Consider the following 12,453-nt stretch of genomic DNA (forward strand, 5'->3'; position numbering starts at 1 on the left):
CAGTTGTAAAAGTATGTGCAGCTCATCTCTGATTAGAATACATTAGAAGAGAATATATGTAGCTCAGTATTAAACTTGGTGCCCTTTGATTTTTTTGCTTGGTTATAGATATCTCATTACACAACTAACCCATCATCAATGAGTGCAGGGTCTGCTAGCTGTTTATGTACAATAGTTTACTTGCCCTATTTTAGTTAGGATGTGGTATTCTCTATGGGAGTTCCTTGATTAGGAAAATGAAATAATCAGGCAAACAATCAAGCAGAAAGCGATGGAGGGATGGAATAGAATGTAGACAGGCAGGCAGACAGGAAGGATTCTCATGCTTCCTGCTGACTTCCTTTGAGAAACTCAGTGGGGGAACCACTGGAATTGGAATTTGGAAGTAGCTTCCACTTCCGCTGTTTCTCCCAAACAATTTTTAGCACATGAACCAAAAAAGGTTCGCCATCACTGGTATAGGGTTAACATTTGTGCCTGGAATTGTCTATTCTCTACACGAATAACAAAATATTAGCTAAGGATTCTAATTTATTTTCTATATTAGTTAATGCTTTATCGTCTTTAGGTATTCTTGTCTCTGTTTACCTACAAGATCAATCATTGTATGTTTTGACATTACTTTGAAAATGTGGTTTCCAGAATTTTATTACTTTCTGTAAAATATCCATGAAAGGTTCTTTAAATGTCTGTAATTTTAGCAGATCTATATTTTTATCTTTTGCATGATTGAATGTCTTGCATGAGATTACTCAGAATTAAAGAGGAATGTAACCATAAAGAAATAACCTTTCCCTTTTAAAAAGAAAAAAGAAAAGAAGGATGAGTCTGTGAGTGTCTTTTGAAGTAGTAGGGGCAGATTTTCCTAGCAATATGTCTCAGTGCTCAGGATGAGAAGATGATGTAATAAACTGTTTTGGTTTATCATATCTTTTTATTTTACTTGCCAGTAAGCTAACTTAAGCGCATGCTGGAAGTGTACTACAAAGGAATTTTCCTAAAAGATAGATGATGATAACAATAACTACCAAGATACCACACCAAGTCATGTGTGTGTACACCCAGAGGATTTGTGAGATTGGTGGTTGAAATTATGAGCCTTTTAGGCTACACATTCAGCCCTGGGGTTACAAAATATATCAAACAGTTTATTGGGAAACTGAGAAAAATGGAAATTGATGGTCTCTTGACTGCAACAACATAATATAAAATCTGTGGTAGAGATTTTCACAGCAGCACATAGCTCTGTTTATAATAGTTGCTTGCTGAGGTGGGTTGCTCCAGGTTCGGACCTGCATCGCCTGAACTGGTAGCGACCTGCTGGTGACGTCACTGAACTGGATCAATTGGTGCCTGTCCATGGGCGCAGCCATGTTTTTAGAAACATAGAAACATAGAAACTTGACGGCAGAAAAAGACCTCATGGTCCATCTAGTCTGCCCTTATACTATTTCCTGTATTTTATCTTCGGATGGATATATGTTTATCCCAGGCATTTTTAAATTCAGTTACTGTGGATTTACCAACCACGTCTGCTGGAAGTTTGTTCCAAGGATCTGCTAGTCTTTCAATAAAATAATATTTTCTCATGTTGCTTTTGATCTTTCCCCCAACTAACTTCAGATTGTATCCCCTTGTTCTTGTGTTCACTTTAAACACTTCCCTCCTGAACCTTATTTAACCCTTTAACATATTTAAACGTTTTGATCATGTCCCCCCTTTTCCTTCTGTCCTCCAGACTATAGAGATTGAGTTCATTAAGTCTTTCCTGATACATTTCATGCTTAAGACCTTCCACCATTCTTGTAGCCCATCTTTGGACCCGTCCAATTTTGTCAATATCTTTTTGTAGGTGAGGTCTCCAGAACTGAACACAGTATTCCAAATATGGTCTCACCAGTGCTCTATATAGCGGGATCACAATCTCTCTCTTCCTGCTTGTTATACCTCTAGCTATGCAGCCTATTTGCTTTTCCTACCGCTCAACTTTTGTTTTAATTTCTTGCAATTTTTTTTACTTTTTGTAAGGGTTTCCTCTTCTGCTGCTTGGAATAGGGACCTCTACCCCTGGGTTTATACTGACCTGGATTCCTTTGCCAGAAGCACAGCTGATCAGCTCCTCAGCTGTGTTTCAGGCTGATTCCAGCCACTTAGCATGTGCAGAAGCAAAATTGCAAGAGGGCACGTGCATGCACAAAACATGGCAATACAAACCGGTGGGGAAGTTAGTAGAACCCACCCCTGGTTGCTTGACTTGATAATTGTTCAGTTGCAGGTTAAAAACAAAAATAAGAAAGAACTTACCAATTTTGAATGCTGTGTCTCATTTTCCTACTCAAAAAAATATTAAAATCGCAGTTAATAAAGGCAGTTACCTGTTTGTGCAGGTCTAAAAAGAGTGAATGGTTAATCATGCTGTCTACTTGTTGAAATGAAAGCTAATAGAATAATGCTTGAACATGTTGTTAAAAACAAACTTTAAGAGATGAATTCAAAAAAACCTATGCTAAGGAATAATTATTCTACTCTTATATTGCTAAGCAGAACAATGTGTATAACTCTGACCAACAATTTTCAATTAATTCCAAATGGAACATTTTTTAAAATTTTGCTGCCTTTTTAAAAAGGGAGACGTTCCATTCATAACATTATCTTCAAATATCAGCCTTCCATATTATTTTTATCAAATTGGCTCCTGATTGCTGGTTTTTATTTCTTTTTTTAAAGTTTTTTTATTATATAAAAATAGACATTACAAAATGTACAAACACACAGAAATAGGAAACACAGTTTCTATTATATTACAACTCAAGATCGGTCTATTAGTTTTCTTTACATTTGTCATTTAGTGTAAACATTTTTAATACATTTTTGGTTTGTTTCATAACCACAAGTTTTCCTTCATAAATATCTAATTTCTGATTTACTTTTTTGACATATTTATGCTATTTCTCTTATTTAACATATTTAATTTTCAATTTCTATGTACATTTATTTACATACAAATATTTTACCTATACAAATTGTATGTGTGTGTGTGTACTGCATATTTATCGTACTTTTTATGGTTCCGAGTTTCTATTTTTTAGGCAATCAAAAAAATCTATTCCAAATTGTATAATATTCATTTCCTCCTTGTTCTACAATTCTTTATTCATTTTATCCATTTCAGTGCATTTGAGAATTCTTCTTATAATTTCAATTTCATTTGGTATTTCATTGTTTTTCCATTTTTGTGCATCACAGATCCTAGCTGCCTTTAAAATATGGATTATTAAATGGTATATTTCTTTGGTATAGTTTCCGGTTATAATTTCCAGTAGAAATATTTCTGGTTTCCAGTGAATATGTTTTTTTATGATATCTTCTATCCATTTTCTAATTTTAATCCAATTTTTTTTTAGCTTTCTCACAAATCCACCATTCATGGTAATAAGTACCATACGATTTCTGGCATTTCCAATATAGTGGTGATATTTTCTTGGACATCTTTGCTAGATGTGCCGAGGAAAATGCCATTTGTAAAATACCCTGCATTGGTTTTCTCTGTATGTTGTCGATATCGTCAATTTTAAGTTTAATTGCCACATTTTTCCATTTTGCAATTCAATATTGTATCCCAAATTTTGTGACCATCTAATCATAGTTTCTTTAACCCTTTCCTCTTCTAATTCATAGCATAAGAGAAATTTGTTATTGAATATTGAGTATATTTTTGGTCTTATTATCAATTATCAAAGCTCTCAATTTTTGGGGGTGTTATACAATAATATTGCACATTTTCTAGATAAATAGAAAGAAATCTAATGTGCTGCCAATTTACAATAATGTTTTTGTGAAAATATTGGGAAAAAATTAGGTATGGTTTATTGTCTGGATTCTTGTATATTCTCAGGAATAATTATCAGAAAAATATTTTAATTAGCAAATGTCAAAATGGTAAACTGTGAAGTTCTAAGAGGAAGCAGGGAAGAAATGCTATTTAGGTGAGAAGACATGATGCAATCAAGATGTGAAAACTGGGAAGGCAGGATTTCAAAGAGATTACATCTGAATTAACTCATTATGAGTCTGAGTGGAATTTACTTACAGTTTGAAGATTATTTTCTTCAGGCTAATCTTATATATGCCTTTCTGAAAGTTGTGTGCTTTTTGAATCCTTGGTTTGCCAGGTATAGGATATGACTGTGACAATAACACAGATGAAAAATGATACTCATGGGTTGTTGAAAATGCCCATATGTATTTTTGGGCATTAATTTCATGCCTATTATGTATTTTAAGAGGGATACCTATATAAATTCTATTTCTATAAACCAATATAAGCCAATATACATTGGTACCTCTACCTAAGAATGCCTCTACTTACGAACCTTTCTAGATAAGAACTGGGTATTCAAGATTTTTTTTGCGTCTTCTCAAGAACCATTTTCCACTTACAAACTTGAACCTCCGAAACTGTAACCGGAAAAGGCAGGGAGAAGCCTCTGTGGGGTCTCTCTAGGAATCTCCTGGGAGGAAACAGGGCCGGAAAAGGCAGGGAGAAGCCTCTCTGGGGCCTCTCTAGGAATCTCCTGGAAGGAAACAGAGCTGGAAAAGGTGGGAGAAAGCCTCTGTGGGTCCTCTCTAGGAATCTCCTGGGAGGAAACAGGGCCTCCACCCTCCCTGTGGTTTCCCCAATGGCATACATTATTTGCTTTCACGTTGATTCCTATGGGAAAAATCGCTTTTTCTTACGAACTTTTCTACTTAAGAACCTGGTCACGGAATGAATTAAGTTCGTAAGTAGAGGTACCACTGTGGTTGTAATCTATTTTCATGGATAAATCAGACTGAAGTTCCTTCACTCTAAATTTCAGTATCCATATGACAAAAAATCCCCTATGATAAAAAATGTTTAGACTCTGGAAAAAGTGCAGAGAAGCACAATAAGAATGATTTGTGGGCTGGAGGCTAAACCATAGGAAGAACCTTCACCGGAATTCTGTAGGTCTAGCCTGGGTTTTGGCAACCTACGGCCCCAGAGCTGCTTGTGGTATTTGACCCCTCTCCTGTGGCTCCCTGCTGACCTAGCCATGCAATATGCTCTCTACCCCGAGAAGGCATAAGCTTCTCTGCAGAGCCGTGCGACTGAAGCACTCCTAGTGTTTTCTCTGCACTATGACTAGCTGCTCTTTGTGATTCCATATTCTTTGTAGGCAGCTCAGTGCCAGCTGTGGTCCAATTTGTGTTGGCTCAGGAAGAAGGGGAATGGGGAGAAACAGCTGCTGCCACCGGATACAGGGAGGGAAGAGTGGCTTGGGGCAAACGGGCTACGCAGGGGAAGCGCAGTCTACATAGAGGGGAGCCAGAGCACTGAGCTGCCTGTGAAGGAAACTGCACAGCCCAGGCTGTCCTATGTCCAACGCAGGCTCTCCTGCGCAGCCTGGCCTGCTACTCACCTCACTGCACAGTGTGGGCAGTGGGAGGAGGAGTCACTGTCCCTGCTGCCACTATGATCCTGGCTCAAGAAAGTATCCCGCTTGGGCATGCGTGTGTGACAGATGAGAAAAAAGAGGAGAAAAAGAGAAGCAAAGCCAGCCACAAGCGGAAGTGGGGGGCATTTCTGCCCTTCGTTTGAGATCTGATGCAACTAGTAGAACTCAGGTCTGAAAAATTATTTATTTAACAAAGGAGGGGAGAGAAAGAGAAGGGAGGGAGAGAGGAAAGAGAGAAGGAAGAGAGATGGAGGAAGGAGAGAAAGAAGGGAGGGAGGGAGGGAGGTAACGAGGGGAAGGGGGAGGAAAGAAAGAAAGAAATAAGAAAAAAGGAGAAATGAGAAAATGAAGGGAAAGAATAAGAGAGGAAAAATAAATAATTGAGAGAAGGGAGAGAGGGTGAGATAAATAAGAGACCTGGAAGGAAAGAATGGGGAGGAAAGAGGGAAACAAATGATAGAGAGAGAGAGAGATGAGAGAGGGAGGGAGAGAGAGGGAGGGAAAGGGATAGAGAAAGATAAGAGAGCGAGAAAGAGGAAAGGGAAGGAGAGAGAAAGAGATAACGGAGAAAGATGAGAGGGAGGGAGAGAGAGAGAAAGAGATAACGGAGAAAGATGAGAGTGAGGGAGAGAGAGAGAGAGAGACCTGTTTCCCATAGAAAAGAAAGCAATGGCAGCTACAAAACCTGGGTAGGTGTGGCTGGGGGTGTCATGTGACATCAAGTTGGCCACACCCACCCAGGTTTTGTGGCTCCTGGTGTTTTCTGTGAGAAATGGGTTCAAATGAGTTGCAGACCCCTGTTCTAGCCTAATGAAGAAAAGGAGAAGCTAACCAAGGAGAGAAGCAATCTAGAAATAAGGAGAAAATGGCTAAAGGTGAGAGCAATCAACCAATAGCTTGCCTTCAGAGGTTGTGGGTGTTCCATCACAGGAGACTTTCAAAAAGAGTCTGGGCAACCATTTGTCTGAAATAGTATAAGGTCTCCTGTCTGAGCAAGGGATTGGACTTGAAGACCTCCAAGGTCCTTCCAATTATATTATTCTATGTTCTATATATGAAGATGAATTTAATTTTACAGACTTTGAAGCATATATGTTTCTGTTTCTTTTGGAATGTGATAGCAATTGAACATTGTGTTATAATGAGCATGATTGGCTGCCCAGAGTTGCCTTATCCAGGAGATTTGGGGAGGCATATAAATTTAGTAAATAATGAATAAATAATTAGAGTGATATTATTTAGATCCTTGGAAACAGTAGGAGGTACCAGGATCTAATTACAGCAGGAATTAAAATGTGATGTCCTTAAGGCAGATAACAGATAACCAGAGTTGGAAGGGACCTTATAGGTCATCTAGTCCAATCCCCTGCTAAAGCAGGAGACCCCACATCTGCCTCTACATAAGATAGAACTCACAATCTCCTGATTTTGAGGCAAGAGCTCCACCTCTAGGCCACAGCAGCTGGCAGTAGGACATCTTTAAATAATATTGGAAAAGCAATTGAATTCTGACTTGTTTACATGAAAAAAATATTCTCTGGAATATTCCTTATTAAAAGTTAGTGGATAAACTTAAAAAAAAAATATTTTGGAAATCCGAACCAAAAAGTGGTGAACATCTTAGATTTGCTTCTTGCTGATTCTTTCTTTAAGACTTTTTAAAATTACAACAGAATAAAGTGTATCTAATTATTAAATGGCAATATAATTAAACTATTTGTTTTATTCCCAGTTTGGGCTTGATTTATTTGTTGTCACATAAATTTATAGAGTTTTGAGTATATTAAATAAACTTTTTTAAAAATAAAGACAATGATTTAACTACATCAATAGATTAAGATTCTACAGAGATAAAAAATTAATAATTGAAATTTGCAATAAATAATTGAAATACTCAGTTATAACAAATCTATGATATTGCATTTTGTAAAAAGTCATAAATATCCTTTTCATTTTACTGATGACTGCTTGACAAAATGTGAGCACTGTCAGCTTTTGAGGTGGTTCTGTCTATTTTTTTAATAGTTTATTGAATATTGTTTTATCAATATAATAGATAAAACAATATTCAATAATTTCTTTTTAAAAAAATAGAACAATATGATTCAAAAAATTAGTAAAGTATCCGTGGAAAAATGTTTGACAGCATTTAATGAGAAGCATTTAATAATTTCTGTGTTAAATCCAGTTCTGTGTATGTGTGTGTGTATATGTGCATGCACCTTCAAGTCACATTGGTGAGTGCCTGGGCAACTTCCTGCAGTTTTCCACCTTGGGCAAGATGTAATTTGAGATAAAAAGGTTTTTGTGTTGGTCACTTGAAATCCAGCTAGGCAAGGAATAGGGAGCCTCCCTTCCCGAGGTGTGTTTATCTAGTTTTGAGTAGTACATCAAGTTCAATTCCAAGGTGAGCAAATGATGTTCAATTGTATACTGGGAGGGTGTGCAACTTCATAGATATGTCCTGTATTTACAAGGTTAGGGTATACTATTTTCTTGGAAACAATAAAGGACAAACCGAAAAAGTGACAAATCTGGAAGAGATACATAAGTATTAAAGAAAAAAGATTGTTTATCATTTTGTTTACAAAGGAAAATTCAAAGTAAAACCAACAAATACTTTTTTGCATATTCTAATAAAAATACCTAAAATCAAATTCATTTAAACAAGACAATTTCCATATTTTTCTGAGAATGTTTTTAATTTGTAATACTGGGTTTTAATTTTTTACTTGTTTTTATTCTATGTATTGTTCTTTTTATTGTTGTAAGCTGACCTAATTCGGCCTATAAATTTGAAAAACAAACAAACCAACCTAAAGGGACTAAACCAATATCTTGTTTATAGGAAGTTTAAGATACAGTCCCTCAGTTCCATCTTGGCCAGGATCCGGGAGGGGGACTTCTTGACTTCTGTAGACCTCACAGAAGGCCTATCTCCATGTCCCTATTCATCCAAGTCACCAACGTTACTTGAGATTCTGCTATGCTGAGCGGTATTATCAGTATGTGGTGCTCCACTTTGGGTTGGCCTTGGCCCTGAGGACCTTTACCAAGGTCATGGCAGTGCTAGCATTTTCTCTTGGGTCAATCCCCATCGGGATCCAGTGTTACTTGGACAAACTGCTGCTACAGGCTTCCTCCCAGCAACTGGAGGAAAGAGATCTGGCCACCACAATTCAAAGCCTAAAGGCCCATGGTTTCTCTGTGAACCTATCGAAAGACTAGTCCATCTAGGGGCTCTGATTGACTCTGTTTCAGGTCAGGTTTTTCTTTCCCAGGAGCAACAGTCCAGCGTCCAGGGCCAGTTGTGGACAGCCAAAGAGGCTCTGATTATGCTCCTGTTGCAGGTAATAGGGAAGATGATCTCCTGCCGGGACATTGTTCCCTGGGCCCATTTCTATGCCAGGCTTCTCCAATGGCTGCTGCTCCCTCATCAGAGGGCTGGTCGCAGCTTATTGTTTGCCAAGGTTTATATCCCATCAGAGGTGTTGTGGTCCTTAAAGTGGTGGTTATTGGAAACCTGTCAGTCCCCCCACCCCGGAGGATCCCTCCGGATTGGGTATCCCTGGACAAGGGCCAGGTTTATCATCTGGACCCCCAGTGGGTCCAGCTAGCCATTGAAAGTTGAGCAAAGCCTCCTAGTCCGGGAGTGGTTTTCCGCTGACATCATCCGGATGATGTAGGTGGCCAGATGGCTTTCCATCACATGTATTTATGAGGTGACCTGGAGGACATTTTGTGCCTGGTACAATGTGCGCCAGTTGGACCCTCAGGAGGTGATGGTTGAATATGTTCTAAACTTCCTTCAAGGCGGGCTTGCAAAGGACCTTTCTCCCAGTACATTACATTGGCAGGTCACCGCCTTGGCCTTAGTTTGGGACTCGGGACTGGGTCTCCCTGGCCCATCATCCTAGAGTCTGCCTTTTTTTGTGGGAGGCATCTAACCTTAGGCCTCCATCCATTCATTGATATCCTACCTGGGATTTGACCCTGGTGTTACAGGCTGCCATTTAAATCTTTGCAGGAGGCTTGCCTCCGGCTATTATCATGAAAGGTGGCATTCTTGGTGGCCATCATGCCTGTGAATTGAGTCTCAACTGGCAGCATTGTCGATGCGCAGGGACCTTTGCGTCTTCCATGCAGACAGGGTAGTTTTACAGCTGGATCCAGTGTTCCTGCGCAAGGTCAACTCTGTCTTCCATCGTGCACAGGAGTTGATTGAACCCACGCCGCAAGTTGGATATCCAGTGGCTTACACTGGACGTGCAGAGTGCTCTTCACATCTACCTCTGCAGAACTGCCTCCCTCTGGAAGATTGAGGACCTGTTTTTGTCTTTTCAGCCTTCATTGCTTGGTCACAAGATTTCACCTTCCATGGTCAGCAGATGGCTGCGGGCCTACATCGCTGCTGCTTATCAGTTGCAGTCTCTTCCCATTCCTTCCAGGGTGACAGCACATTTGACCAGGAGGCTATGGTTGAGAATATTTGCCAGGCGGTGACATGGACGTCTGTTTCTCCCTTTATCTGTCACCACCACATTGACTTGTTTGCCTTGGCAAATGTGGTGTTCGGCCAGCAGGTGCTGCAGTAGGTTTATGAGGATCCGAGGATCCGTAAATAATGTTTCCCACCCTACTGGACTCCTTACCTTTGGTATGTCCCATCCTGGACTCTTCCTTTGATGAGAGAGAACAGGGGCGTTGATATGCCCTTTTCCCAAGAATCAAAGGAAGAGCCTAATCCCATCTTTGGGTCTGGTTTTGACCAGCAGCTGGCGGGATTTGGTGTTTTTGTATTTCTGTAGGCTTCTCAGAATCTTTCTGACCAAAGTTTGTGGATTAGATTGAGAGTTTGCACTACAGTGATCCCTCTATTATCGCAAGGGTTCCGTTCCAAGACCCCTCGCGATAATCGATTTTTCGCGATGTAGGGTTGCGGAAGTAAAAACACCATCTGCGCATGCGCGCCCTTTTTTCTATGGCCGCGCATGCGTAGATGGTGGAGTTTGCGTTCCACGCCGCCCACGCAAAGGGGAAACCCCGATTCGGCTCCTCGCTGCTGCTGCGCTACCGAGCAGATCAGCTGCTGGGCAGCCGAAGGAACCTTCCCTGGGTCTTCCCCCTCTTGCTGGCGGGCGGGCGGGCGGCGGGCATCAGCGAGGAGCCGGGGTTTCCCCTTTGCGTGGGCGGCCGGGAAGACCCAGGTTGGGGGTTCGGGGGGAGGTGCTGGGAAGCCCCCCAGGCCGGCTGCGACCTTTTAAAACAGCCGCGCCGCTTCCCAGCTGAGTCCTGAAGCCAAACGCGGAAGTTCGCCTTTGGCGTTTGGCTTCAGGACTCAGCTGGGAAGTGGTGCGGCTGTTTTAAAAGGTCGCAGCCGGCCTGGGGGGCTTCCCAGCACCCCCCAAACTCGGGTTGGGGGTTCGGGGGGGGTGCTGGGAAGCCCCCAGGCCGGCTGCGACCTTTTAAAACAGCCGCACCGCTTCCCAGCTGACTCCCGAAGCCAAACCCGGAAGTGGTTTTTTTTAAAATTAATATTTTTTTTTAAATCGCGATATAGCGTTTCGCGAAGATCGAGATCGCGAAACTCGAGGGATCACTGTATTTGTTTTAGACTTTTTGTTGACTGAGAAAAAGTCATTAGGGAGGCGGATCCTTAGAAAATTCAACCCAGTCCATAGAGCTATAGGGCTAGAGTAATCCCATCCTGGAGTCTTTCTTCGATTCTTGGAAAAAGGGTGTAACAGGTAAGAACCAATGCCCTTTCACTCTCATTACAGGGATGGTTGTGGATTCACTCAGATTGCTAGTCATGAATCATGAACTGAATGTCTTTATTTTCTTCTTTCTTTCTTTTCATTTGTTTAGATTTAAACCAGTTGTAAGGTAATGCATTTGATATCATTAAAATTTAATCCTCATGATAGCTGAATATTTCCATAGATAAAATCAAGTAAACTTGAGTTTAAAAATGCAAGGAAGAAAACTCTTTTTGCATTAAGACCTTTTTAGTTTCCTGTCAGCATCCACATAGCCACTGCGTGAATAGAAAACTAGAATAAAATGGCCTTTGGACCAATTCTGCAGAGCTCTCCTGATGTCTGTATGTTTGTAGAAATGATAAGATATACAGTCACTGAACTTTTTAAACTATGAACTTGGTTGACAGATTTGTTGCCCTTTACTTGGCAAGAAGATATTTCTAGAGCTAAACACTTCTTCTTTTTTTCTGTAGGGGAAAATGCAGTGTTGCACTTCTGAATGAGACAGAGTGTGTATTGTCGTATCTCGCCAAAGAGGTATATAATTGGTTTACCTATCAATATCCTTTTATTCACATTATTGAGTATTTCATTTTTAACAGATTGCTGTAAAACCAAACTAATTTTTAATAATATTGCTGTTATGAAGGTGAAAGGGCTTAGTATTTGTTTTGTGGTGTGGTCATTCACTCTCCTGAATTATTGATACTTTATTGAAATAGTACTGAAGCCATTTGAATTTCCACCAGTAACTTGCAGCTCAGAATTCAAAAGGTGATTATCTTACACTAATACTTTTGGAGAGAAAGAGGGTGAGTGGGAACAAAGTGCAGTGATACCTTGTCTTACGAACCCCTCTTCAAACAAACTTTTTGTGATACGAATCCGGTGTTTTAAGATTTTTTTTGCCTCTTCTTCCGAACTATTTTCACCTTACGTACTCACTGGGATGTCCCGAAGCGCTGGGATTTCCCTGAGCCTCCCCAAATTAGCTCTTTCCACAAATTCCCATAGTAAAATTTTAAACAGATTAATGTTTCATAACAGATAATATTTTTATTATTACAGATTTTTGAAGGAGGTAGGAATATGATTCATTGGAACTTTTTGTTGTTGTCCATAAGTATGCATAAACTGATAAATACTAAATATCTTGTATGTAATTCTCAAAACCAATTTTAGTGCTGTTCGGTATATGAGATTATGCCTAACTC

General features: G+C 40.0%; 1 protein-coding gene across 1 annotated transcript in view; it reads left to right on the top strand.

The window, feature by feature from the left end:
* Positions 1-12,453, top strand: part of MTA3 (metastasis associated 1 family member 3) — a 141,544-nt gene that overhangs the window by 31,938 nt on the left and 97,153 nt on the right. The window contains exon 5 of the mRNA XM_070734529.1: positions 11,713-11,776. Coding sequence (XP_070590630.1) covers positions 11,713-11,776 — 64 coding nt within the window. The remainder of the gene's footprint in view (positions 1-11,712; positions 11,777-12,453) is intronic.

The sequence above is a fragment of the Erythrolamprus reginae genome, chromosome 1 (assembly GCF_031021105.1).
Source record: "Erythrolamprus reginae isolate rEryReg1 chromosome 1, rEryReg1.hap1, whole genome shotgun sequence".
In the NCBI taxonomy this organism is placed as follows: domain Eukaryota; kingdom Metazoa; phylum Chordata; class Lepidosauria; order Squamata; family Dipsadidae; genus Erythrolamprus; species Erythrolamprus reginae.